The sequence below is a fragment of the Suillus paluster genome, assembly GCF_016628075.1.
Source record: "Suillus paluster strain FC165 chromosome Unknown EDB91scaffold_8, whole genome shotgun sequence".
NCBI classification, from domain to species: Eukaryota; Fungi; Basidiomycota; class Agaricomycetes; order Boletales; family Suillaceae; genus Suillus; species Suillus paluster.
The window spans coordinates 20335-43706 of record NW_024537568.1 but is presented as its reverse complement, the minus strand read 5'-3'; the positions used below and the strand labels follow the sequence as shown (position 1 = coordinate 43706).

Here is a 23372-nt window from a genome sequence, read left to right as displayed (position 1 = left end):
ATACCATGATACTCTATGATATGTCTTCGATATGTCTGTGGGTCTTGACCGAGCAAAGCGCGAGTCATGCCTGGCGCGATCACCGCAACGTCCTTTCTGAATTCGTTCGCCCACGGAGAGGTGTAGAGATGGTGGTGTAGAGTTCAGCTGTTCCCAGCCTGATCAGTGGTACGGGCACTAGTTACGCCTTCTTGCAATACCTGCCAAACAATAATCCGCGTCGTCTACCGCTGAGTTGAAGTTTGTCATGAGTGCTTTTCTATCCCCAATTCCCACGATTAGTGGGAGTGGGTTTTGTCAGACGAGATCGTAACAACTGTCTGTACGTATACCGGTACGGCGATGCGCGGGAAAGTTTCTGACACTGTGGTCCTGTACAGTTTTATGCTTAGAGTTGTGGCATTAGTCACCGTGGATGGTACTTAGTAGGCACGGATGGCTTTCGGTGTTCATGGTGGCGATTGCCTTCCATCTTGTCTCGTGGGCTCGTATGCACTTCGAGCCTGTGTCTTATTCTCACTACTGTGTTCTGCCGTTTTTCTTCCAGGACGAGTCAGCGAAGGCTTTGTCCTGAGTAGTGGTGTTAATCTGCCTAAAGCCATTTGTATATTGATTGCAGACTCAGTCAAGCGCGGGGAGTGTGTCAGCTGGCCGAGGTACGAGGCCGAGATGATACGCTCCCCGTGCGTCACTGACTCGTGATGAATCAATAACTATAATATAGACGGTTGCCAAAAGACCAAGCAATGAGTGAAATCATGCTCGGTACTTTATGCACACCAGTGGGAAGATGCCTGGTCACTGAAGATTGCAGTATGCAGAACTTCATTCCGATCAGAAGGGCCACTGGAGACGTCATATGAGCAATACGAGCACATCGTATTGTGGCAACGGCTATCAAAACGCCAGAAGTGATACTGTCCGCGAGTAGGCCATCGCGGACTCGTTTTGTCAACCCCAGCAAGCACGCCGGCACACCGGTTCCGGTCAGATTTGGGTGATAGATTTTTATTCCCAGACCTTAGGCTTTACCCTTGTCGACAGGATCCAGGAATTATTCGCGTTGGCGATTATGGAGCAAAAGGACGTTTTAGATACGTGCCAGGTCGGCAGACTGTAGTTCTTATTCCATTTGGGTGTACGTCATACGTGGCGGCCTGGTGTATAGAAATTGAACGTGGTCAAATCTCAAATTTCTCAGAGACAACCGCCTCGTTTACAGTGAGTAATCCCGAGACTTCAACAAGACTTGGGCAACTTGAACATTGCATTTCACGTTTAGCTCGTCCTGGACGTGCCACAGCACCTTAGGCTTCGCGCACACCACATAATCAAAGTTTTGACGGTGGGTAGTTTCCTGGCACTGACGGTCATCACCAACGCATATACTAGATACCATGAAGATTCAGTTCACCTACCTCGTCATTCTTGTCGCTGCTACTGGGGTGCAGGCAGCTCTTAGTACTACCGATGAAGCAGCAGTATCCTGCTCAGAGACATGCTACCATAGAAAGCCTCATTGCAGAAAAGGCAGGACACCCGTCCAAAACCTTAACACAGACTGCTGGAACTGCTGCATTATCTGAGGAGTAACCATCGGATTTGTACGGATGATGTGTTTTATCTAGTTACCTAGTATCATAGGTTCTGAAGAGGACTGTACATGTGTGGATGCTAAGCAGATAGCGGTTCCAATGAAAACCCTTGGAAAATACGCTGATGCCTGAGAAGGGTCGAGCTATCCTTGTTCACCAGTAGGAGGATCTGGTATTATAATAGACACGAGACATCACCATCGGTATAGTAAAAGGCTAATAAGCGGCTGTCAACATGTCATGCTGAAGAGCCTCCCTCGAAGCAGAAGACTTCCTCGACGTCCTGTTCATCAGGTTATTCAAGCAAAACTACGAAGAAACTCACGTCCACCAAGGGATCTCCTTTCAACTCTCAGATGCACCGTCATTAGAGTTTTCCTGCATTACATCTGAGCCTCTACCACCTTCGCGTCTCCCCGTCGTCCCAATAGCCTGAATGTCTTTCCCAAGTCACCGTGTACTTGAAGTTTGCGATGAGATAATTCGGCGACGGGTAATTGTTGATCGCGTAGTCCACGAACGTGGTATCGTCCAACAGCGTCCAGAACGCCAGGCCAGACATTCCTGTGGATATATTTGTACTCGTCCACGCATCCGGTTTGAGCTGCCATGAACAGTCAGGGGGGGTTACCTAATTATTGCAAAAGGTGAGAGTCTGAATGCAACTTTATCTGGCAGGTTGGTATGCACAGCAGCGTGGAGGGTGCTACAAACCTCGTGTTGAATGTAAAAAGGCGTGAAGGGCTGTACAAGACCTAGCAAACATGGTGACCACTGCCCTAGCCCGGCGATAGCTTAAATACGTCCAGGCATCAGCCCCCTAGTCGTGTATGCGGATCATTGAGAAAGAGGGCGACGCATGGTGGAAGTGCAGGAATGAGCATGGTATTCTGGCAATGATAGACTGGCAGTACATCTCCGTTGAAACAGGAATGGAAAGATCCGCAAGTAAACAGAGATATGGCGCAGCCTCATGAAAGTACTATAAAACTGTGACAGCCTAAAATAAATATTTATCAGTCTCCAATCAACAAATGTCAGGATCAGCTACGCCAGTGAAGTCACCAATGAGATCAGGGAAACATTCATAGAGTATGTCGAACCTTTCGACTCCGTACTACACCTTTCATTATTACATGCCCCATTCAGCACTGAGTGAAGTGATACATATGAACGCATGTCAGTGACATCCGCCATCCCGCTACTCACACATGGCATTCCAAAAGAATGCACCGTAGTAAAGGTTGTTCTGAACGAACGAGACAGTGCCTTGCTGAGTCCATTCACCAGTTCGCTTTGCAACAGTATCCAGCGTACCCTTGGACACATATCAAGTCGGTCTCTGTACCATCGAGAACAATATCAATACTCACATCCTCGTTCATATCCAAAAACGCCACTCCGCGTGCGTCCTTCACAGCTTCAAGGTCTTTGCGCCGTTCGTGACGAGCTGGAAGCGCCGCATGAGTCATGCGCTGTTCTTTTTCGTCGCATCTTCATAGGCCCTTGGGACAAGACTCGGAAAATAATGGTTTGGGTGTATGCGCCGAAGCGCAAGGGTTGGAAACAAGGAGGTCTGGAAAGTCATTTGCGTGCTTGATGGGTAGAGGGATGGTTGGAGAATACGTAGTATTTCGGAGGATTAGAAGAGAGCTCGTGCGAGAGGAGGGAAGATTAACGATTTTGAGTGGGATCCATACGTAGTACTATGCCTGGCCAGGGTGCACCAAGTAAGGCTACGGGATGCAAAAAGTGAGCAGCGACGAATGTCGTTATGGCTTTGCAGCAGCAGCTTTGCTGTACTCAGATCGAAACTTGAAGTGGAGATCAGCACTGAGCAGTGCACAGCTCTTTCATGAAGCACGTGGATTTTGCTGGACGACTTGGGGAAGACCTACTTAGAAGTTAGTAGTACGTGTCCCAGCTACAGCACTGGCGGTGTCTTACTTACATTCATCCATTCACTTTCATTTCAAGTTTCATCCCGCCAGGAACCCTTAGAATGTACTCACATCAATCACAAGTAAATTCCGTGCAGTTAAATCTTCGTTTTTCAAAACCAATACATGTACACGAGTTCCTATGATACACGATTCCACCAGACGACAGTCAATGGCCAAGTATATACGATCCTTTACATAAGACGAGACACCTTCACAACGTCGAGCATCCTTCCCAGAGCAATTAAACCAAAACTTTGAGCCCCAAACGCGCTTGGATCTTCCTCAAGGGTGTCTTCCGCTGCGCACCACGCCGCCCAAGAGCGCTTGAATGTTTCTGCCATCACTTGCTGGTCTGCGTCATCTAACTCTTCGCGGAAGGTCCAATCCTCGTAATCTTCTTCCTCATACGTTTCCGTCTCTGATAACCCCGGGTCCTTCACCTGGAACTCTGCTCTGACCGCACGGACGAGCTCATGCGTCTGGAACTATCGTTAAGGAAGTCGTGACGCAGATTGAATGCTATACTCACCTGCAAGTTCATTGCAGAGACTGCATTCCGCCGACGTTGATGGTCCGACCAATTTGCCATGATGGTCCCGCTTACTAGTTCTGCTTCAGAGACGTGGATATCCTTGTTTTTTGAAATTGTGTGCGCTTGCCCGATGACCAGCAGCTGTTCACAATATGCGTTGAGTAGATATGTCATTTCCTCGATCAACTCTTCACTCGGATCGGTCAATCCTGAAAGGCCGAGATTACGAAGGTCCACGCGAGAGAGTGCGGCCTTCACAGTGGCTCCGTCGGATGGGGAGTAGTCCCCATTCCATAGTGGAGGTATCCCATTCTTCAGTGGTACCCGACGGAAGAGTTCACCGAGCAGTTTTGTGCTTTTGTAGTACTGCTCGCTGGTGAGATTGGCACCTTCTCTCGCAAGAAAATCAGGCCTGGCTTGATTCCTCGGAACCCATGGTATGGATCTGAAGCTGACAGGAGTGCCACTCTTCGGAAAATCGAGCGCTTGTGAGGCAAGATTCGCGAGCTGAATGCATTGTATGCAACATGGATCCTTCAGATCAGAAAACCTGAGATGATTTACGGCGATTGCACCAATGAGGTCTGCCTGGATCTACATTCCACAATTAATCTTGCAGTCATGGAAGTTTGGATGCGACTCACGTAGTCAATTACGAAATCCGCGATATCGGAGATGTCACACGGCTCCAGTGTCTTCTTGATGGGCGCTGCCGTATATTCTCCAGGTTCATAGAGTTTCGTTGGTAGCAGCCTTGGCTGCGAAATGCTCAGGCGTGAATGAACGCATCAAAATTTTGAGCTTACATCAAGTATTAGATTGAATATATCACCATCAAGATCGCCCCCACCCAGACACGATGCAAGCGCTCGTTGTCCCCTGTCGACGATGTAACTTAGTGTGCCTTTTTTCCAAACCATTAAACAGAACTTACTCGCAAGAAAATACGACGACGTTCTTCAGGTGCTTCAACTCTGGCCGTTGTACAGCACTCACAACCCGCAGGTCGCCCGGGTGAATCTGTGGGCTGCGAGTGATGGCGACCTTGCCCGTGACATGCTGAACAAATCCCGTCCTTTCATCGAACACCGTTGCGTATATTTCTCCCTCCCTCAGACAGCCCCATTCATCGGAAACGCCAAGTAAGGTATACGAACCTGGCACAGCTATATGGGCACGGTACTTCAATTCCCGCAGGATGTGCGTCTCGACGCAGTGCAGAGAGCTTTCTATGAGCTTGCTGGTCCACTGAGACGGATCATCGTCCATGTCTCCAATTTCCAGCTGCAAAATGGATGACAGATTTGAGAAGAGAGACGGTAGGCGGAAAGATGCCCCCAGTCCATGCTGCTGTACAACTTTTGAGGCATCAGCGGACGACGATCGGACGGATTGGGCTCTGCGGATGTCATCGTCCTGCAATTCAATGATTCTATCGGTGTCCACACCCAAGAACTCCATGAGGACGATGAGCGGACGATTGAGGAACATCGCTATTGGTTCCGCTGACGTCGATTGAACATCAAAGGTGAGATTCTCCCATGCATCGAACTTTATTTGCGACGGACGAAGGCGGACGAGCTTGCCCCGAATGGTGGGATCTTGCACGACCATGCCTTTAGCACCAGCGAGTCGAAATTGGAAGGCTGATGGGACATTTCGCAGGTTCGTGGACCGCCTCTTGCCCCTCTGCATAGAGACCCATATGTCCTTGGCAAGCTCGACCGATATGGAGCTGCACCCGTCTGTCATAAGCCCACCAGAAGGTGAGTGTCTGTCAGGGCAACGAAAATCTACTTCTTTGGGAAGAAGTGTGATTGACGGACGCGTGCCAGAAAAGGCTTGAGACCACCTTGCAGCTAAGCGAGCTGGTTGGTTGTGAAGTTTGGAAAAATCACCCTAATAGTTGCATTCAGTTGACAAGATCGACAAGGCCAATGGTGGCTCACCAGGTTGTCCCGGATTGATTTTGCATTCAGCAATTTCCCATTCTCATCCCGGAACGGTGTCACAAACCACACCGAATGTTCTTTCAGACCGCTCATCGAATATCCCAAGAACTGGAATTGGCGTCCCGCGACGCGATAGCCATTGAGGAGAATAGAGCGATATCGATTCCGCAAAAGGCCTGTAATGGAACAATCGACCTCCCGTTTCAGCTTTGATCGATTCTCATCCTGGAAACTGACACGCAGGAAGCACTCGGGATGTCCATATCGGCGCAAAACACTATTGGACTGGTCTGGGATAGGTCCCTCTAAGATGTATCGTGTCGGTGTGAGAATGAGATGGTAGGATAGGTATACCCCACTCTGTGGCGGCGGAGCTAGAAGAGGACGGGGCTTCTGATGCTCTCTGATAAATTCCTGCGTAACTTGGCCAAGAAGAGACGTTAAATTGCCTTGGCTGGATTGCTGCTGCCTATGGTTACGAGGTGTTGTGCGACTTGCACTGCGTCCTTCGACCTCCGAGGCAAAGGACCGAAAAATGTCTGGCGCGTCGTCGCCATGCCCAGCTTGCAACGAGAGGATGACCTTCTTCAGCGACTCTATTTCCCTCAGGCTAAAAACAGAGTTGGCAACAGTCTTTTCTACCTCGAACCCAAGCTTGTATGGGATCTGAGCGAGGAACGTGTGAAGCTTGTCAACAGATTTGCTGTCCGAGATGAGGTCACGAATTCGAATATGATGCTGCGTGGAGTAACGCAGATGAAGCCGGTTACGACATGCGTAAATGAATGCATCTGCGTCTGACTGGCCCCCGAAGGTCAACATCAGATTATGGCAGCCAGGAGGCATGACTTCATTAGACCCCAAGCCCATCAGACGGTCAGGGCTGGTGTCCCAAATCCCATCGGAGTCACGTTCCAAGGAGTACACAGGGGGCGCGTCGGCACGAACGAACACGATAGTGGTATCTTCATCCCGGTTACCCACTAGCGCAATATTTAGAGGCGCATAAGTTGCTGTAACAACTGGGTTCCCCATGATCTCCTGCCAATCGATGAAATCGTCGTCGTCGTCGTTCGTGTTTAGCTGGGGGTGGAAAGTGAAGCGTACCTGCCGACGCTCCAGGTCACAAAAGACATTAGCTACGCCAGCAGGGGAGACATGCGAAGAAAAAGATCCGTCCCGGAGGAAGCGGCCGAATGAGTAGCGAGCGAGGCGAAAAGACTTATTTCTATAGAGAAGCCGTTCATGCTTCTCTCGCAACTGTATTGGGTCGCACCATGGAACATCATTCAATTTCTTGATACGGGCCTCGTGGATCGCCCGCGTGCTCCTGCTGAGGAGGATTGGTCGACCTTTGACGACAATCCCTGCGCCACCATGAGCACGCAAGAGAGCGATACCGGCATCCTCCGTTGGCAGAGTGAGGGTGCCTTGCTGTCCGTTCGGGCGTGACCCGTCTGAGATATGGATTTCAAAGTTGAGAACAGGATTGGTTGGGAAAGGGGGATTGTGAATGATCTTGGCGAACTCGATTGTCAAGTCATCTGTGGTAACTGCCAGAGGGATGTTGCGCATGAAAATCTCCATCTAACCAGTCCAATGTCAAGTGTACATTTGGATTGTGAAAGGGCAACTCACCTTGTGTGAGTTCGATTGGTATGAGCGGGGAACATGATCGCATCAGCACTTAAATACATGCTGGCTTTTTATCACGGATTAGCGCGCTACAAAAACCAGATTAGAAGACAACCATCAATGTGGGTGAAATACCATGGCACGAGGTCATGAAGTTGCTTGGCATCTTCCACTATCATCAACTCTAGATCACACGCGTGAGGCGAATGCATCATTGCGGAGAGACCATACCAAAGATAGAACTGATCGTCGCTGCTCAAAGGAAGACTACGCCGGTAGAGCGCGGGAGAAACTCATAGTTACTATACTCCTAGATCTGGGGATCGAAGGCAACGGTCAAAGTCGAGGTCCCATTTATCGCAGGTTTATAGACCGTGATACCAGAAGGAGAGGACCGCCGGAAATAAACCATGACAGTTTCAGGGAGGAGAAGCGACATCTTATCTGCCTTCAATTTCTAACTGATATCGTGCCACGGCACCTGATGCTGAGTAATTGTTAGGAAAGGGTGCGCAGCAAGATTCGGGACGAGTTGTGTTCCAGATAAGATTTGAGTTTGATAGGAGAGTACGCCTCAACACCAGTCCTTACCCTTCCTGAGATGCGGACTGCCGCACAAAAGTAACCCCTTCTGTAGATCCACATCCATTTACGTAGGTTCCAAAAACCCAGAGTCGTATTCTGATCCAGAAGATGGATATTCTGGGTTTACCAAACTTTTTGGTTAGCATGACTTCGAGTAACGTACATACATTCCTTGATTGTTCAAATTTTTTGGTGGTTGATTCTTCCGCGCACACCTTTGAGGGCGGGCTCATGCTTGGTTGCCGAGATTTCGACATGGTGATCAAGGACCTGCTTCTTTCTGCACCGTGCCTTGAACTGTGAGACAACACCTGCCCGTACTTTTGCCGTCTCAGAAGCTTCCCACCTGCGGATCGGACTGGAAGAACAAAGGTCGTCTTTCAAAAATCCGTGGCTCCAGACTAAGTATCATGGCAGCGGCACCAAGTAATAGATGTTCCAAGATCATCAACGTCTTTGACGCTGGACAAGCGGCCCGTTGTTCCGTTGAGGCGCCAGAACGAGTTCCCCGTGATGTCTTTGAACAGGTTAATGAAAAGTTAGTGAGGACAAATAAAGTGATCACCTGAATACTGTGCCGGATCATTTATATAATCAAGCTCAAGTCACTGCAAGACTCGAACTTCGGATGTGTTGGAATTTGCTCACACATGGCAAATTGATACCAAGTTCAATCAATCTCCACACTTCAGAAAGACCATAAGTACCGTCAACATGGAGTCCTGGTCCTGGAGGGGTGCGTAGATCATGTCTTCTTCGAGAATCGACAGCATCTAAGGTACTCCTGCGGAACTCGTCGGGCGATGTCTTAGCATAGTGATCAACTCTGCCACAACCTTTCTGGTGTGCATGGGTCCTCTCCAGAGGTCGGGATAAGCGATTTGAGACCACTTGGAATACTAGACGCGGTGGTCAAGCCAAGGTCAAGCAGAAGATATTGCAGCAACTGTGAGTCACTATCCTTGTGTGTGAATTTCCATGTGATCTGCGCATCCCTATACACGACTTTTAAGTGGTGGAGGGATACGTTACGGTTCGATTTGCCGATTTGCCGCGACTTATTTGGAAGTCCGATCGATATTTGTTCCAAGTACTTACTATCAGTTAGTGATTTACAGTTAATCATGGGTCATTGAAACACAAAAATGATATTTGATGTGCTACACTGCCGCATCACAACTCTAAGGCTCCACTGTATTTTTCCCATATATACAGACATCTCACAAGTAGACCTATATAATTTTTATGAGTAGATTCCCAGTAGTTAAAGCACCATGGCAAATTTAGTGGAGGGACCTTGTTTTCTCACTGAATGAAACACCATATTATTTCCTTATCCGACATTATGTAAGCTATCTATCGCACATCATTGATGTGAACCCTGAAAAACTTTCCTTGAACTGTACCCATGATATGCTATATCATTCAAATTTCAACATGAGTATGCTCTCCGTGTAGCCACCATGCTATTAGACTTGATACATGCAATATTTTGACGAAATATGAGTGTTCTGAGTTGAGACTGGACGGTGAAATTTTGAAACTACTGAATTTGGCGCTGTGTAAGCGCCCATTTTTTCTGTCTCCAGCATTTTCTCAAATTAAGTTTGCTTCAAACTTGACAACAGACAAGGTCTACATGATCTTCATGTATTCCAAATATTTTGAGACATATATTTTGTGTGGTTGTTGAGTAAATGAGGATGTGTTTCAATGACCTGTGGTGTTTCAATGACCTGTGATTAACTGTACTCACAAGGCTTCGGCGAGTTCGGATTTCCAAATAAGTCGCGGCAAATCGGCAAATCGAACCGTAACCTATCGTCCACCATAACTTTGAGCTGGCACTATATAGTTGACTACGCCAGCGATTCGTTCCTAACTTCTTGCATTGTACCCGCTTCCCTGTCCCCTCCTGCACCTTCACTTAAGGCTGCAAATAAGCCTTCCTCTCCACCTTTTGCAGTGTCAGTAAGACTATCTGTTCAAGACCAATCGCAGCCCCCTTACCTCCAACACCTCCATCCCTCCCTCAGCCCCCACGAACGTAGGCATACTCAAGTTATCTCCCCTTTCGCCTCTCAGATGGCTTGCTCAAATAAGGCGCCCTACGAGTTATTAGCCTTTAACGTCAACCAGCAATCCAAGACTGTCCGGGCCTCTATAGCTAATGCTACTGGAACAATATCTAATCCTTTGAGCATTCGCCCTTTACGGTTTGCCCCGCTCAAAGCCACTCAAATCCAGTCCCATCAAGCGCCACAGAAACCGCTGGCAATTGGCAATGGTTAGCCATACACACGACAGTCTAACAGACATGATTCTACGTCTGCCTCACCTGCGTCATCTAAGGCTCTACCCCCACCTGCAAGTGCTCATCAATCACTCACACCCCAAACCACTCGCTCGTTGACGACGCCCTCAGGTCTAACGAACTTTGTTGCATATACCTCTCCATCTCCTCCCGGCTTCTCGCATAGGTCGTTAAGGGATAAGCCACCCACGGAGTCTCCATGCAGTTCTGGCGGGCCCAAAATAAACATGGCAAGAATGTGTCTAGAATCTTCGCTCTTCGCTCATGTCTTTTACGGATGTCTCATCGCTACCCATGCCCACGACGACTGTGAAGCAGCCAATTCTAATTCAGTCGGCAAGACCTATGTTGCCTGCTTCAGCCACGTCTCCGACCTTCTCCAGTTGCCCGGTTAGTCACATAGTCCGCCGTTTGACGGTAAAGACAAGAACAGTCGATGTCTATAGCCGAGTCCGACACCAAAAGTACGCGCCAGCGGAAGCGAGCACATCCCTGACCTACACAAGAGAGCATGTATTTCACGCGGATCAAGAGTGATGGCGATGCTGGCGTCAGAGAGGTTGTGTTCTGGGTAATTGAGAGACCAAAATCTCAAGCGATGAGGCGAACTCCTCATATCATCACGTAATCATCAATGCTACTGACAAGTACTGACCGTCGGACAGCACGATCAGCAAAGCCGCCAGCTAATTCACGCGATGGGATAGTAAAACCGAACGGTAGTTCACACCTGCTAATTAACTCGGGAACGTGGCAGATCATTGGGAGGGGAGGCGATTGCAGCATCGCATTCGCGACCCGCAGTCAAGCAGGGTGGATTTTGTCGTCCTTGCCTTCATGCCAGTGGCAGCGGCAAGAATGGCGAGGTAATTCGTCGAGATTGATGCACGAACAGTGACATCGACTGTCATTAAATATGTTGGAAGGAAAACTGTAATGGAAGTCGGAATTGACAACTTGAATTATTATGCATATTGGTTTCAACTACTCCACCAAGCCTGGAGTTCTCCCAAGTTCTCCCACCCTCTCGACCTGAAGTTCTGCCGCAGTTCTGCCCACAACACTACTGCCGGTTACCGGCATGCATAATCATTAAGTCCTTATATTAGAACCCGGACACCGCCCTTTTACCTCCCGGCTTAGGTTCGCAACCAGTCCACGTACGTTCCTCGCCCCTCAATACTCAGGATCCGATAATTATTGATTTGGGTGTCCGTCATGCGGGAACCTCGGGTGCGTATAAATTGAACGCGGTAAGTCCCAAAATCCTCAGAGACAATCGCCTCGTTTACAGTGAGTAATCCCGAGATTTAAAGACTTGGGCAACTCGAACATTCTATCCATTTCACATTTAGCTCTTCCTGAACGCGCCATAGTACCTTCGCGTACACCACACAATCAAAGTTTTGACGGTGGGTGGTTTCCTGCACTGACGTTCATCACTAACGCATATACTAGATACCATGAAGATTCAGTTCACCTACCTCACCATTCTTGCCGTTGCCGTTGGGGTGAAGGCAGCTCTTAGTGATACCGACGAAGGAGCTTACGGAAAGGGCTGCTTAGGGCTATGCTACCAAACTCAGCCTAAGTGCCCGGACAAATGGTCACCAAGGCATCAATCTACCTCAGGCTGCTCAGGCTGGGACTGCTGCAATTACTGAGGAGTAGCCATCAGATCTGTACTCTACTAGTTACCTAGTATCATAGGCGCTGAAGGGGACTATACATGTGCAAAGTGTGAATGCTAAGTAGAAAGCGGCTGCAATGAAAATGATTGGAAGATATGTTGATGTGCCTCAGAAGGGCCAAGTGGTGCAGCGTGCCTTGTTCACCTGTTTGAGGATCAAAGCCACCACATAATTCATGTGATGGGCTAGTAAACCGAATGGTAGCTCACCAACGTTGACACTTGCTAATCAACTCACGAGATTACTCGGGGGAGGCAATTGCAGCAGCACACTCGCAACCCGCAGTCAGGTTGGTCGGACAGGGTGGCAATGCGTAAAATTTGTTGTCATTGCCTTTACCCCAGTGGCAAGAATGGCAAGGTAAGCGATTTCATGCCATCGACAGTAACATCGACTATCATTGGGTGTGTTGGAAGGAAAATTGTAATGGAAGTCGGTGATAACTTGAATAACTATGCACCTTGGTTTCAACTTAGCCTGGAGCTCCGCCAAGTTCTCCCACCCTCTTGATCCGAAGTTCTGCCCACTACACTACCCGCAGTCACCGGTATGCATAATCATTCAAGTCCTGATATTGAATCCCATACACCGCCCTTTCACCTCCCGGCCTAGACTCACCGCTAGTCTGCGTGCGTTCCTCGCTGCTCAGTACTCAGGATCTGATAATTATTGATTTGGGTGTTCATCATGTGGGAACCTCGGATGCATATAAATTGAATATGGCAAGTTCCCAAATTCAAGAGACAATCGCCCCGTTTACAGTGAGTAGTCTCGAGATTTAAAGACTCGGGCAACTTGATCATTCTATTTATTTCACATCTTCCTGGACGTGCCATAGAACCTTCGCATACACCACACAATCAAAGTTTTGACGGTGGGTGGTTTCTTGCACTGACGTTCATCACTAACGCATATACTAGATACCATGAAGATTCAATTCACCTACCTCGCTATTCTTGTCGCTGCCGCTGGGGTGCAGGCAGCTCTTAGTACTACCGATGAAGGGGAATTGTCCTGCTTAGAGCCGTGCTACTCTACAAAGCCTAACTGCGAGAAAGGCCCCTACGTACACGCCGTCTTCAACACTTACCTAAACTGCTGGATCTGCTGCACAACACCTGTCGAGTAGCCATCGGGTTTGCACAGATGCATATATGTCATTTAGTTACCTAGTATCACAGGTTCTGAAGAAGACTATACATGACTCACCGTGGATGCTAAGTAGATAGCGGTCTCAATGAAAATCGTTGGAAAATACGCTGATGCTGAGAAGGGCGGAGCTGTGCCTAATCATTCACCAGTCTGAGTATCTAGTTATTATAATAGACACGACACATTATCATCGGTGTAGTCAGAGCACGTCGATGCATCAGCCCCTTGGTGTTGTATGGAGTGTTAAAACAGACTGGAAATGATAGGTGGCAGCACATCTCCGTCGGAATAGGCCTGGAAAATCCGCCAGTGGACAGCAATACAGCGCAGCTTCAAGATGAAAGTACTAATGATGATTATACTGGGAACAACCTAACATAAATCAACTTATCAGTTTCTAATCAAATACAACACAATTCAGTATCTAGTCATACGTTGGACGTGCAGTCGGGAAGCGCGGTGGGGACGGGTTTCGTCTCGCTGTCACTTTCGGGCCTGGAGTTCCTGGTTCCAGTGTTCATGATTAGGTCCTGGTATCAAATCCGAGACACAGCCCTCTCACAGGCCTCCTGGCCCCTTAGTATCTAATAATTATTCATTTAGGTGTCCGTCATATGTGGGAACCTCAGTAGCATGCAAATCGAATGTGGTCAAGATCCAGAATCCTCGGAGATAATTGCCTCGTCTACAGTGAGTAATTCTGAGACTTGAAGACTTGGGTAAATTAATCATTGTATCCATTTCACATTTAGCTCTTCCTGGACGTGCCGTAGCACCTTCGCCTGCACCACAAAATCAAAATTTTGACAGGTAGGTAGTTGCCTGGCACTGATGGTTATCACCTCAAGTAGTAGTAACGCATATACTAGATGTCAGGAAGATTTCAGTTCACCTACCTCGCCATCTTTGCCGCTGCCGCTGGGGTGAAGGCAGCTCCTAGCAATACCGATGAAGGATGTCACGGAAAGGTCTGCTTAGGGCATGACGCGATAGTCCGTTTAGCTGCCCGGACGGGTGGAGACCCTTCGATCACTCTACCTCTACCGTAGGCTGTTGGGACTGCTGTATGTTCTGAGGAGTAGCAATTGGATTTGTACTCTGCTAGCTACCTAGTATCATAGGTTCTGGAGAGGACTATACATGTGTACAGTGTGAATGCTAGGTAGAAAGTGGCTGGAATGAAAATGATCGGAAAATACGCTGATGGGCCTAAGAAGAGCCGAGCTGTGCGGCGTGCCTTGTTCACTAGTCTGAGGACCAAGTATTATAGATGTGGCTGGGCAGTTACGTGTCACGTTTTCAGTCTGAAGGTTGGCCCTCGACTGCGAATGCCACGGAGAGGATCGTCAAAATTTTTACACGAAGTGGGTGTGATTCTCGACAGCGGGTTCGAGCTTGACCTTGCTTCGCATATTCACAGGGTGATTTTTTTTTCACACCAAATCGCCGCTTCACAAGGCAATCCGCTGGCATTGCGGATATCATCTGTTCGAAAGTGGATTTCAGGTGAGTAGGTTCTTCACATAAAAGCAGGCCGCCCCCCCTACTGTCCCCTTCAGATTTATTTGACCCCATATCACACCATCACGAACAATGCGTTTATCCTTTGTCCTCACCGTTGCTGCTGCTTTAACAACATCAATATCTGCAGCATCAATCCCTGCCAATGACCCTGACAGTGAAAAGTGTCCTAAATGGTGCTATACTCATGTCGATTGCTGTCCCGGGTTCTCCTGCACAGATGTTTTCGTGAGTATGAGTAGTTTTCATCCTGGATTTAACTATATAACTTATCGGTGTGGTAGATCGACGTCCTCATGTGTGTAAAGAATGGCTGATGTCGTGACAGTGAACTATAGTGAGTCGTGTTTCTGTGCATTGGTGCAGTATGGTTGATGGCACAACGCGTGCGTTACTAGTAGTTTGTTGCTAAGTTGGTCAACGAGCTTACTTCTGAATAAATTTCACTGCCGCTCGAGCAATGGAGACCTTGGAATGAGGAAATATCGAATACTTGAATACATAGAATATGACTGAAGTACTTACGACGCAGTTTTGTAGTCTCGTTGTTGTATGCTTGAACATAGAAGCCCTCGATGACACCACGACTCCTCCCGTCATAGACGGTGTTTACTGGGCGTCATAGATGCATTTTTGGTCTGCACTGAGCCGCTGGGGTTAGTCACGACCCCATTAGATGGTGGTACATATGGAAAATCGGTGTTGTCGAATTGAGAAAGTTCAAGATCAAGAAACGGCACTTGTGGAGTATGAGGTCATGAAATTCCATGCGAGTTACAGGGAAGGACTCGGATCTGCTAGTTTCGACCTCCTCGAGAGCAGCCAGGCGTGAAGAAGTGGATACACAGATGTCAAGCTTTGACACATCAGTAAATTCACACATTCCTTTTTTGCACTTGTCATTACTTGCTTCGAAAATTTAAAACTTAATTCCACTTTAAGTTACTTTGTTCACTTGCTTCGTTGTTCCGGAAAGCCAACAAGTAAGCGAATGACACACAAGTGCCGAAAAATGGACCAAGACACGCAAGAGTGAAAGTTTGTAAATTCCAGGTAAAAAAGTCGGAAAGTCGGAAAAGTAGTAGTAAATAGAGTACTGCCAGTAGTACTAGTAGTAGACCTCATGTCTATGACACCGAGTAATATAGTTGTTGGAGTCCAGATCGAAGTCCAAAGGTGAGATGCCAGAGTGAGACATTGCGAGCGCTACCCGAAGCATGATGGAAGACGAAGTGACATCAGCTGAGGTACACAATATGCAACCATTTATTTTATCTATGCTATCTTATATTACCTACTGCTATGTTAACTACCTTAAAGCTATGCATCATATGAACGAGCATCTCAACCCATTCCCCAAGACTGAGATGTGAGTCAAAGTCCCCCATTTTCATTATCGCATCAAAACTAACTATAACCATAGAATATATTTGTTCTAGGTACATTACTAGAGTTACATTGAGTCCATTTCCTGAGACTGAGATAATATATTCATTCTAGCTCACTACTTGTCTGCCACTTGCCTAAACTTGCTTTAATAGTACTTTGTAGTACATCAGCAAAACACTAAATTTAGCACAGCTACCATAGCGGCTTACAGCATCTTACAGCAGTGCAGGCATCTGTAGCGATGTGTAGCGATTGATCATAGCAACCTACAACCACATGTAGTGTAATGATAACATAACAGTACATATAGTATAATTCCACAGTGCGATATAACACAATACAGCGTGCTACAGTGAGCAACTCAAGTAGTTGGTACCAGCTCTTGACCGTGGCTTCTAAGTTTTACAAAAGAGCAACTTGTAAAGCCAGCATTTACAAAGATCAATTCAAGTATGTACTACAGTAGATGGGACATTGAGTCAGAACAGTATAGTACTAGTATTACTGCCGGTATGTCGCCAGAATAGTATCACAATCATTCTGGCAAGCCCAAGGAACCAGACACCACCTCAGAATCAAGTGTTTGACTCGGAGTTGCGCTCGGAGATCCTGTATCTACTTAATAGAAAAATGTCTCAGTAGAAGCAGTCAAACGAATTTAACAGAGTACAATTACCTGCCAGTGGTAGTGGCTGAGCCAAATCTACTTCTGGGCTGAATGTATCATCATCAACCTGACCAGCAGATTTGTGACGGTGTTTTTGAGGTTTACTAGTAGTAAAGTCCTTGAACAAGGTGATGCCACTTTTGTGGACTGAATAGTGTACATAACCAATATCAATATCAGTGTCCTTCAATTTCCTCTCAGCTTCTGTAGCCTTGAACTTGTAGAGTTCACCAAGTGCTACATTCTGCTTGAGAACACAATCTGCGAGTGTCTTCTCTACCAGGCGAACATCTTGCTGTGCTCAGGTCACATTCAAAACAAGCTGGGCCTTGAATTCCTCGCTAGTCTGAGTGTCGGTGGAGTTAGCAGATTCCTGGGCAACATTATCATTTGGATATTAAACATGTATGGATGCCATTGACTTACATTATCACTGTCTTTGCAGTTGGAGTTTGGCTCCATTGTTATTGGGAATATACAGTGGCTCAAAAAAGTGTCTGGATGTTTATGCATTTTCAAGTAATTGAACAATAGCAAGGCAGAACCAAACAATGACCAAAGGGTATAGGGACATGTCTGAAGGCCCTATATCATGGCTCAAATCTGAGATATATAGCGTGGGAAACCGACCATATATGGGCAAGCTATGGTAATTCTAAATATATGACTCATTTGGACACTTTTTTGACTTTGTATTTAACCAAGACTATTCTATGATTCTAGTACTTGGTGCTACCCCCCTTGGCTTTAATAACTGCTGCAATCCTTCTAAGCATACTTTCTATCAATTTTTGATACTCCTCTTCAGCAACCTTTGTCCACTCTGCTGCAACTCTCTCCCATAGTTTAAATAGCCCCTGTGGAGGATCTTGATAGGCAGCAAGTAGTCTTTTGAGTAATTCACAGAGATGTTTAATGAGATTGAGGTCTGGAGACTGTGCTGGCCATGATAGAACATTTATATCATGGTCTTTAAACCATGTTGTAGCTAGTTTTGAGGTGTACTTGGGGTCATTATCTTGTTGAAAGATAATGTCTTCTTCATCAATTCCTGACTCCTGCATGCTTTTGAGTAGACACTCCTCTAGAATGGAGATGTACTGCTCTGCATTCATCCATCCTTCCACTTCACAAAGAATCTCCACACCATTCCACCCCATACAACCCCATACCATCATACTTCCTCCTCCAAACTTCAGTGTACCCTTGACTTCTCTTTCTCCTAATGGTTCTCCTGCCTTTTTCCACACATATTCCTGGCCATATGACCCCATTCTATTGATTTTTATTTCATCTGACCAAATAACCTTCTTCCAGTCTTCCACACTCCAATGTTGGTGCTTTAAAGCAAAGGCCAGTCTTCTCTTCCTATGAGCTACAGAGAGGAGGTCTTTTTTTCTTAGTTACAGCCTTAAGATTGGCTGCCCTGAGGGTGTTTCTGACAGTTTGGGTGGAGACAGGAGTGGTGATGATGGAGTTGATGAACTTGGTAGCTTGGGTAGCATTTGAAGCCTTGCCAGATAGAATTTGGTGAACAATAGCTCTTTTGTTCTGTGGAGTAAGCTTGGGAGGACATCCCATTTGATGATTTTCCTTCTCTGGCATGTGCTGCTTTATGACTGTAGTAATAGTAGACTTTCCAAGACCAGTTTTTGAGGCAATTTGCCTAGTAGATAAACCAGAGGTACAGAGAACAAGGATATTATCCTTGTGAGCAGAGGAGATGGGCTTCATGATGATTATGTTGAATTTCATGATCTTATGTGGGTTTATATATTCAAATAATATTGCAATCAGACCATATTATCATTATGACATGGCTTTAATTAAGAGTATTATGTATGAATGGTCTGATTTTGTGATTTCAATAAAAAGTCAAAAAAGTGTCCGAATGAGTCATATATTTAGAATTACCATAGCTTGCCCATATATGGTCGGGTTCACACGCTATATATCTCAGACTTGAGCCATGATATAGGGCTTTCAGACATGTCCCTATACCCTTTGGTCATTGTTTGGTTCTGCCTTGCTATTGTTCAATTACTTGAAAATGCATAAACATTCGGACACTTTTTTGAGCCACTGTAGGTGATGGAACTCTGTTCACATTCAACCTACTAGTAGAATGCACAACACTCAGTGTGGTCAAATGACACAATAATGCAGGGGATCAATTTCACAGAGCACCAATAGCCCTAGGAGATCCAATGTGCTTCAAGGTAGAATGTGAAACACCTTGCATAGTAGTAGGTACCGGTATAGCAGACATATGTGAGATGGATGAGGATGGGGTGTATTGAATGGTCAATGGGTGCAATTGAATGGATGATGTGCTGTTCATGACTGGTTCATCTGTGCTCAGGCTAGAGACCTCAGAAAAAGGTCCTACTAGTAAAGTTGGCTTTGGTACTGGCACACATGTTCCATGAATAGCTTGCGTTGGATGGGTCTGGGGTTCATCATAACATGAGTGTCTTCAATCAAGTGGAATCCCTCTAAGGGATGGGTCTGTTGCGGGTTGGGCACTGGGAAACATTTGAGTTGTGCTGTTGGGTTCAATTTTACTGAGTCACACCGAGACTAGTTATGCAAATGTGATGTGACAAATTAGTACTTTGTACTTCATACACGAATATGATACATTCAATAAGAAACATTCATAGTACTCCCCGTGTGGTATCTAGCTGAGTATTGCTAGAGTGGTATGTTTCATGCAGTCATAGAAGTACAAAAACAAATGCAACATGGATGACAACAACTTGATCAATAAATACTAGCCCAATCATGAATGAGATTGTTGAACTTGACAGTGAATTAAAAGAACAGTGCAACAGAACAGGCGAAGATGGAACTTTAGTACCAATTGTGTAAATTGTCAGTGTTAGAGGAAATTGAGTCAAACAATGGACACTCACCCTCAATGATCAACATGGCAAGAGCCTACCAACAATCCTTCCTCTTGCCACTCTCCTTTGCCTTTGCCTTTGCCTTTGCCTTTGCCTTTGCCTTTGCCTTTGCCTTTGCCTTTGCCTTTGCCTTTGCCTTTGCCTTTGCCTTTGCCTTTGCCTTTGCCTTTGCCTTCTTCTTTGGTTTCGCCTTAGACTCTTCACAGTTGTCCTCAGGCTGGATCTTCAACTTCTTTGCAGAGCACTCAGGCTGTACATCACTTGATAACCCAGCAGAGGAAGAGGCCGTCACATTGGATGAGGAGGAAGTTGTTGGAACGGATGAGGATGAAGCACTTTTCGGTTGGGTGCTGGAGCCTGAGGATTGAATGGTGATGTGTGTTGTCTTACACTTGTTGTATTTGTGGTTGCACCAATCCAAGTAGCAGCAATGAGCTGTAAGGTAAATTGCGGAGGAGATAGAGTTGAGAGCTGCCATTCAAATGGGCTTGAACATGGGATGGGAATCATGCACATTCTGAATTGCAGGCTCCTCAAGCCCCATACCCTTCATCAATAATACAATATACCCTTTTAAACTCTTGGCAGCATCATCTAGCATGTGTTCAACATCATCCATCTGCAACATGGGGGTAAAGGGTCTGCAGGGGGTGAGTTGAGGTCAGAAAGTAGTACTACTAATAAGATGAATATATACATACCCCCTCTGTGGATGTAGCAGCATTCTTGTTGTTGAAATCAAAGTGACCGTCTGCACCACACTTGTACACGCTGTAGCAAACCTTGGAGATATCGATCCAGATGTGAGACTTGATCTCCACCAGTCCAAACTTCAAGCTCTTCTTGATATGGGTTGGGATGAACTCCTCATAATCCAACGTGGGAGCCGAGCAAAGTTGTTGGGCAATGATGTTGCCTTCTTTTGGCTGTTGCCATCTGGCTTGCTCTTCAAAGGATGTGATGAAAGCGTAGTTGATGTCTCGATGACTGTTACATGTGATGCTCAGCTTGCGCACCGTACAGTTCATATCTGAGGAAAACCCACATTCTCCAACCCATTTAGAAACTGCCTTTGCTATTGCCATCTCATCTGATTCCATATCCTCCGGTGGTTGTGCTGTGATGGTAAGGTGTAGGTCTGGAATGTTCATGGAGTCCTTGTTCTGGATACAGTGATTGAGGTGCATAGTGATGTCAATCAGGAGTTTGTCGTAAGGGATGGCTTCTGTGAACTTGTTGATGGCCTTTGCAAGGTGTGCAGCTGGTTGTTCATGGACGGGAAGTGGGGGAATGATATAAAGATCTTGAGTATCTGCAAAGTAGACGAATCTGTAGTAAGAGATGGGACATGGTCAGTGTATGAGTATGACTTGACATTTACTATTCTGAGGTTCACTTTGCTCTAACCTTGAAATCTCACTCTTCCAACATAGACGCTACCACTGCTGTGTACTCTGCAGGCGTAATATTGGCAATGACCTCAGATAATGGTAAATATTTATCTACAACAAATGTAGACCAGCCTACAATTGTATTAGGTTGAGGATGTTGAAGTGCTTCAAGGATGACTGCACAGTGGTCTTTGTGATGATGAATGGTCAGGAAGAAGATTGGTAGGTGATAAGTGATCTGAGAAATACTAACCTAAGCTTAAACAATATTCATTATCCAGGTCTGTAAATTGAATGTCTGTTATGACCAGCGTCCCTTAACCTAACTAGTAGGTGTCTGGAGTATGGATCACACCACAGGACTCAGTCTGAAGAGGATAAGGCAAGGGTAATATTGAGAGGGAACGTCTAGGCCCTACGATGACGTAGAAACGAGGAGGTTAAGTCTAAGGAGTACTACTGACTACTACCTAGACTATATACTACTATTGGGGCGGAGCTGTCTGAGTATGAAAGGTATGTGATATAACTATATACGGTCATAACATTGCACCTAGGGTATAGGGCGTCTTATCAACCAATCAACTACAAGAAGGAAAGGGTAAAGGGTTCATAGGGCTAGGGGTATCGGTAATTAAGCAGGGTTCTCAGGGACTGCTTCTATTCAGGGTAGACGGAGATTAAGAAGGGTGTGAGAGAGTTCTGTGACAAGAAGTCTCGAGCGGTAATTAAGGATCTCGATTTGAGATGGAATCTGAGGATCTAGATCTAAGGATCTAGATAGGATCTGGATCTGGAGATGTATCAGTGTATGATCGGATCTAAGGGTTCTCCAGGGTCTTCGGTAATGGGTATGCTTCTCTATGAGCGGTACTTCTGTGATAGGGTTTCAGGGTTCTGCTGTGACTGTGCAACAGGTTCTTATGTAAGGGGTTCGGTTAATGACAGAGGTAACTCTTAACATGTCATATGTGAAGATGTGAAGGTCTGCGATGTGAAGAGGTGATGACCCTTTGAGAGATAGCTCGTAAAGTACTCTTCGGTTATGGTTCGATCATAGAGGCATGTAGATGCTTATGATGTAACCCGTTGCCTAATCGTAGGACTTCTAAGGATGTGATGAGTTCGTATGTCTAGGGTTACGGATAAGGATGGATGACGTCGATATTAGTATAGATGTGATGTAAAGATAGTGATCGTTAATCGGTTATCCATCTTATCTTATCAGGGATCTATCTAATCTAATCTTATCGGATAAGGTGTCTTAGGGTTCGATAATCGAAATTTAGATGCAGTTGGTAACATTCATGACATTACCCCCATTTTAAGGATGAGCGTCCTCGCGAATCGATATGGTTGTCTAGATTGAGCGTGAGATTTCTTTTTTCCATTTAAGGAAACCTTCATATAATTTTTCTTCTCTCAACGCTGTTCTCTTTTCATTCCATGATGTCTCTCTTTTCGGCGATAGCTTCTGATCCTTGGACATTCTACTTGGGAATTGTGACTGCGGTTCTGGTTTTCTTTCTCTACTTAAGATCACCTTGGGAACGGATGGTGCGGAGGGTATTGGTGCGGCGTTGGGGATTATTCGAGGAGTAAAGACGTTGTCATGGCGAGCGGCGTCGGCGGCTTGCCAGAGTTTCTTTTGTGCGTCTTTTGGTTCTTGGAATCTAACCCGCTTCTGAAGACTTGGTTTAGGTGCGAATACAGCGCTAAGCGGTTCGTCAACCTTGTCTTTCTTTTCATAAGTGCTAATTTCATGCGCCATGCCTGGCCACCAATAGTTCTGCGATACCTTTTCCAACAAGCTCTTTAGAGGACCAAGGGCGGAACCTTTGTACAAATCCAATAGACTGTGGCGTAAATCTGTTCTTTTTGGTACATATACCAGTCCTCTGTGGAGGATGAGATTTTCTTCTGAATTCCACTCTTCTAGTCCCTTTCTTAGTCGGACGTTTTCGAGTTTCTTTTCTTTGATCACTTTAGCTACTTCAGCGTCTCTGTCTTTACACTCTGCGATGACTAGCAAGAGCGTTCTTTCTATCTTATGGACTAGAGTATGGCCTCGTTTCGCTGCGTGATCCTTGAAGAAGGTG

General features: G+C 46.3%; 6 protein-coding genes across 6 annotated transcripts; 2 read left to right on the top strand and 4 right to left on the bottom strand.

Moving 5' to 3' along the window:
- Nucleotides 1-2642: 2642 nt before the first annotated feature.
- On the bottom strand, nt 2643-3067 carry EDB91DRAFT_1047464 (uncharacterized protein; the record flags this gene model as incomplete). Its single annotated transcript, XM_041313325.1, has 3 exons — nt 2643-2746; nt 2805-2913; nt 2969-3067. 3 exons carry the CDS (start codon nt 3065-3067, stop codon nt 2643-2645), a joined length of 312 nt encoding a protein of 103 aa, XP_041180849.1.
- Nucleotides 3068-3723: 656 nt separating this feature from the next.
- On the bottom strand, nt 3724-7916 carry EDB91DRAFT_1111097 (RdRP-domain-containing protein). The gene is made up of 8 exons (XM_041317733.1): nt 7882-7916; nt 7661-7837; nt 6020-7609; nt 5005-5969; nt 4877-4949; nt 4715-4828; nt 4068-4664; nt 3724-4017 (listed from the first exon to the last, which is right to left on the bottom strand). Exons 3-8 carry the CDS (start codon nt 7607-7609, stop codon nt 3730-3732), a joined length of 3627 nt encoding a protein of 1208 aa, XP_041180848.1. The 5' UTR covers nt 7661-7837; nt 7882-7916; the 3' UTR covers nt 3724-3729.
- A 328-nt stretch (nt 7917-8244) lies between these two features.
- On the bottom strand, nt 8245-9368 carry EDB91DRAFT_1078977 (uncharacterized protein; the record flags this gene model as incomplete). The annotated part of the gene is made up of 6 exons (XM_041315068.1): nt 8245-8390; nt 8458-8588; nt 8666-8759; nt 8808-8814; nt 8891-9141; nt 9341-9368. The coding sequence occupies 6 exons, from the start codon at nt 9366-9368 to the stop codon at nt 8245-8247; spliced, it is 657 nt and encodes a 218-aa protein (XP_041180847.1).
- A 959-nt stretch (nt 9369-10327) lies between these two features.
- EDB91DRAFT_1244643 (uncharacterized protein) lies at nt 10328-12227 on the top strand (the record flags this gene model as incomplete). The annotated part of the gene is made up of 4 exons (XM_041322431.1): nt 10328-10529; nt 10668-10946; nt 12015-12067; nt 12123-12227. The coding sequence occupies 4 exons, from the start codon at nt 10328-10330 to the stop codon at nt 12225-12227; spliced, it is 639 nt and encodes a 212-aa protein (XP_041180846.1).
- A 7678-nt stretch (nt 12228-19905) lies between these two features.
- On the top strand, nt 19906-20250 carry EDB91DRAFT_1078975 (uncharacterized protein; the record flags this gene model as incomplete). The annotated part of the gene is made up of 1 exon (XM_041315067.1): nt 19906-20250. The coding sequence occupies one exon, from the start codon at nt 19906-19908 to the stop codon at nt 20248-20250; it is 345 nt and encodes a 114-aa protein (XP_041180845.1).
- A 243-nt stretch (nt 20251-20493) lies between these two features.
- EDB91DRAFT_1078974 (uncharacterized protein) lies at nt 20494-21069 on the bottom strand (the record flags this gene model as incomplete). Its single annotated transcript, XM_041315066.1, has 2 exons — nt 20494-20523; nt 20584-21069. The coding sequence occupies 2 exons, from the start codon at nt 21067-21069 to the stop codon at nt 20494-20496; spliced, it is 516 nt and encodes a 171-aa protein (XP_041180844.1).
- Between the last annotated feature and the right edge of the window lie 2303 nt (nt 21070-23372).

Coding starts and splice junctions, on each gene's coding strand:
- EDB91DRAFT_1111097 (XM_041317733.1), bottom strand. CDS start 7,609: ATGGAGATTTTCATGCGCAACATCCCTCTGGCAGTTACCACAGATGAC. Junction 5,970..6,019: donor AATCAATCCGGGACAACCTG/GTGAGCCACCAT, acceptor TGCAACTATTAG/GGTGATTTTTCCAAACTTCA. Junction 4,665..4,714: donor CGGATTTCGTAATTGACTAC/GTGAGTCGCATC, acceptor TGTGGAATGTAG/ATCCAGGCAGACCTCATTGG.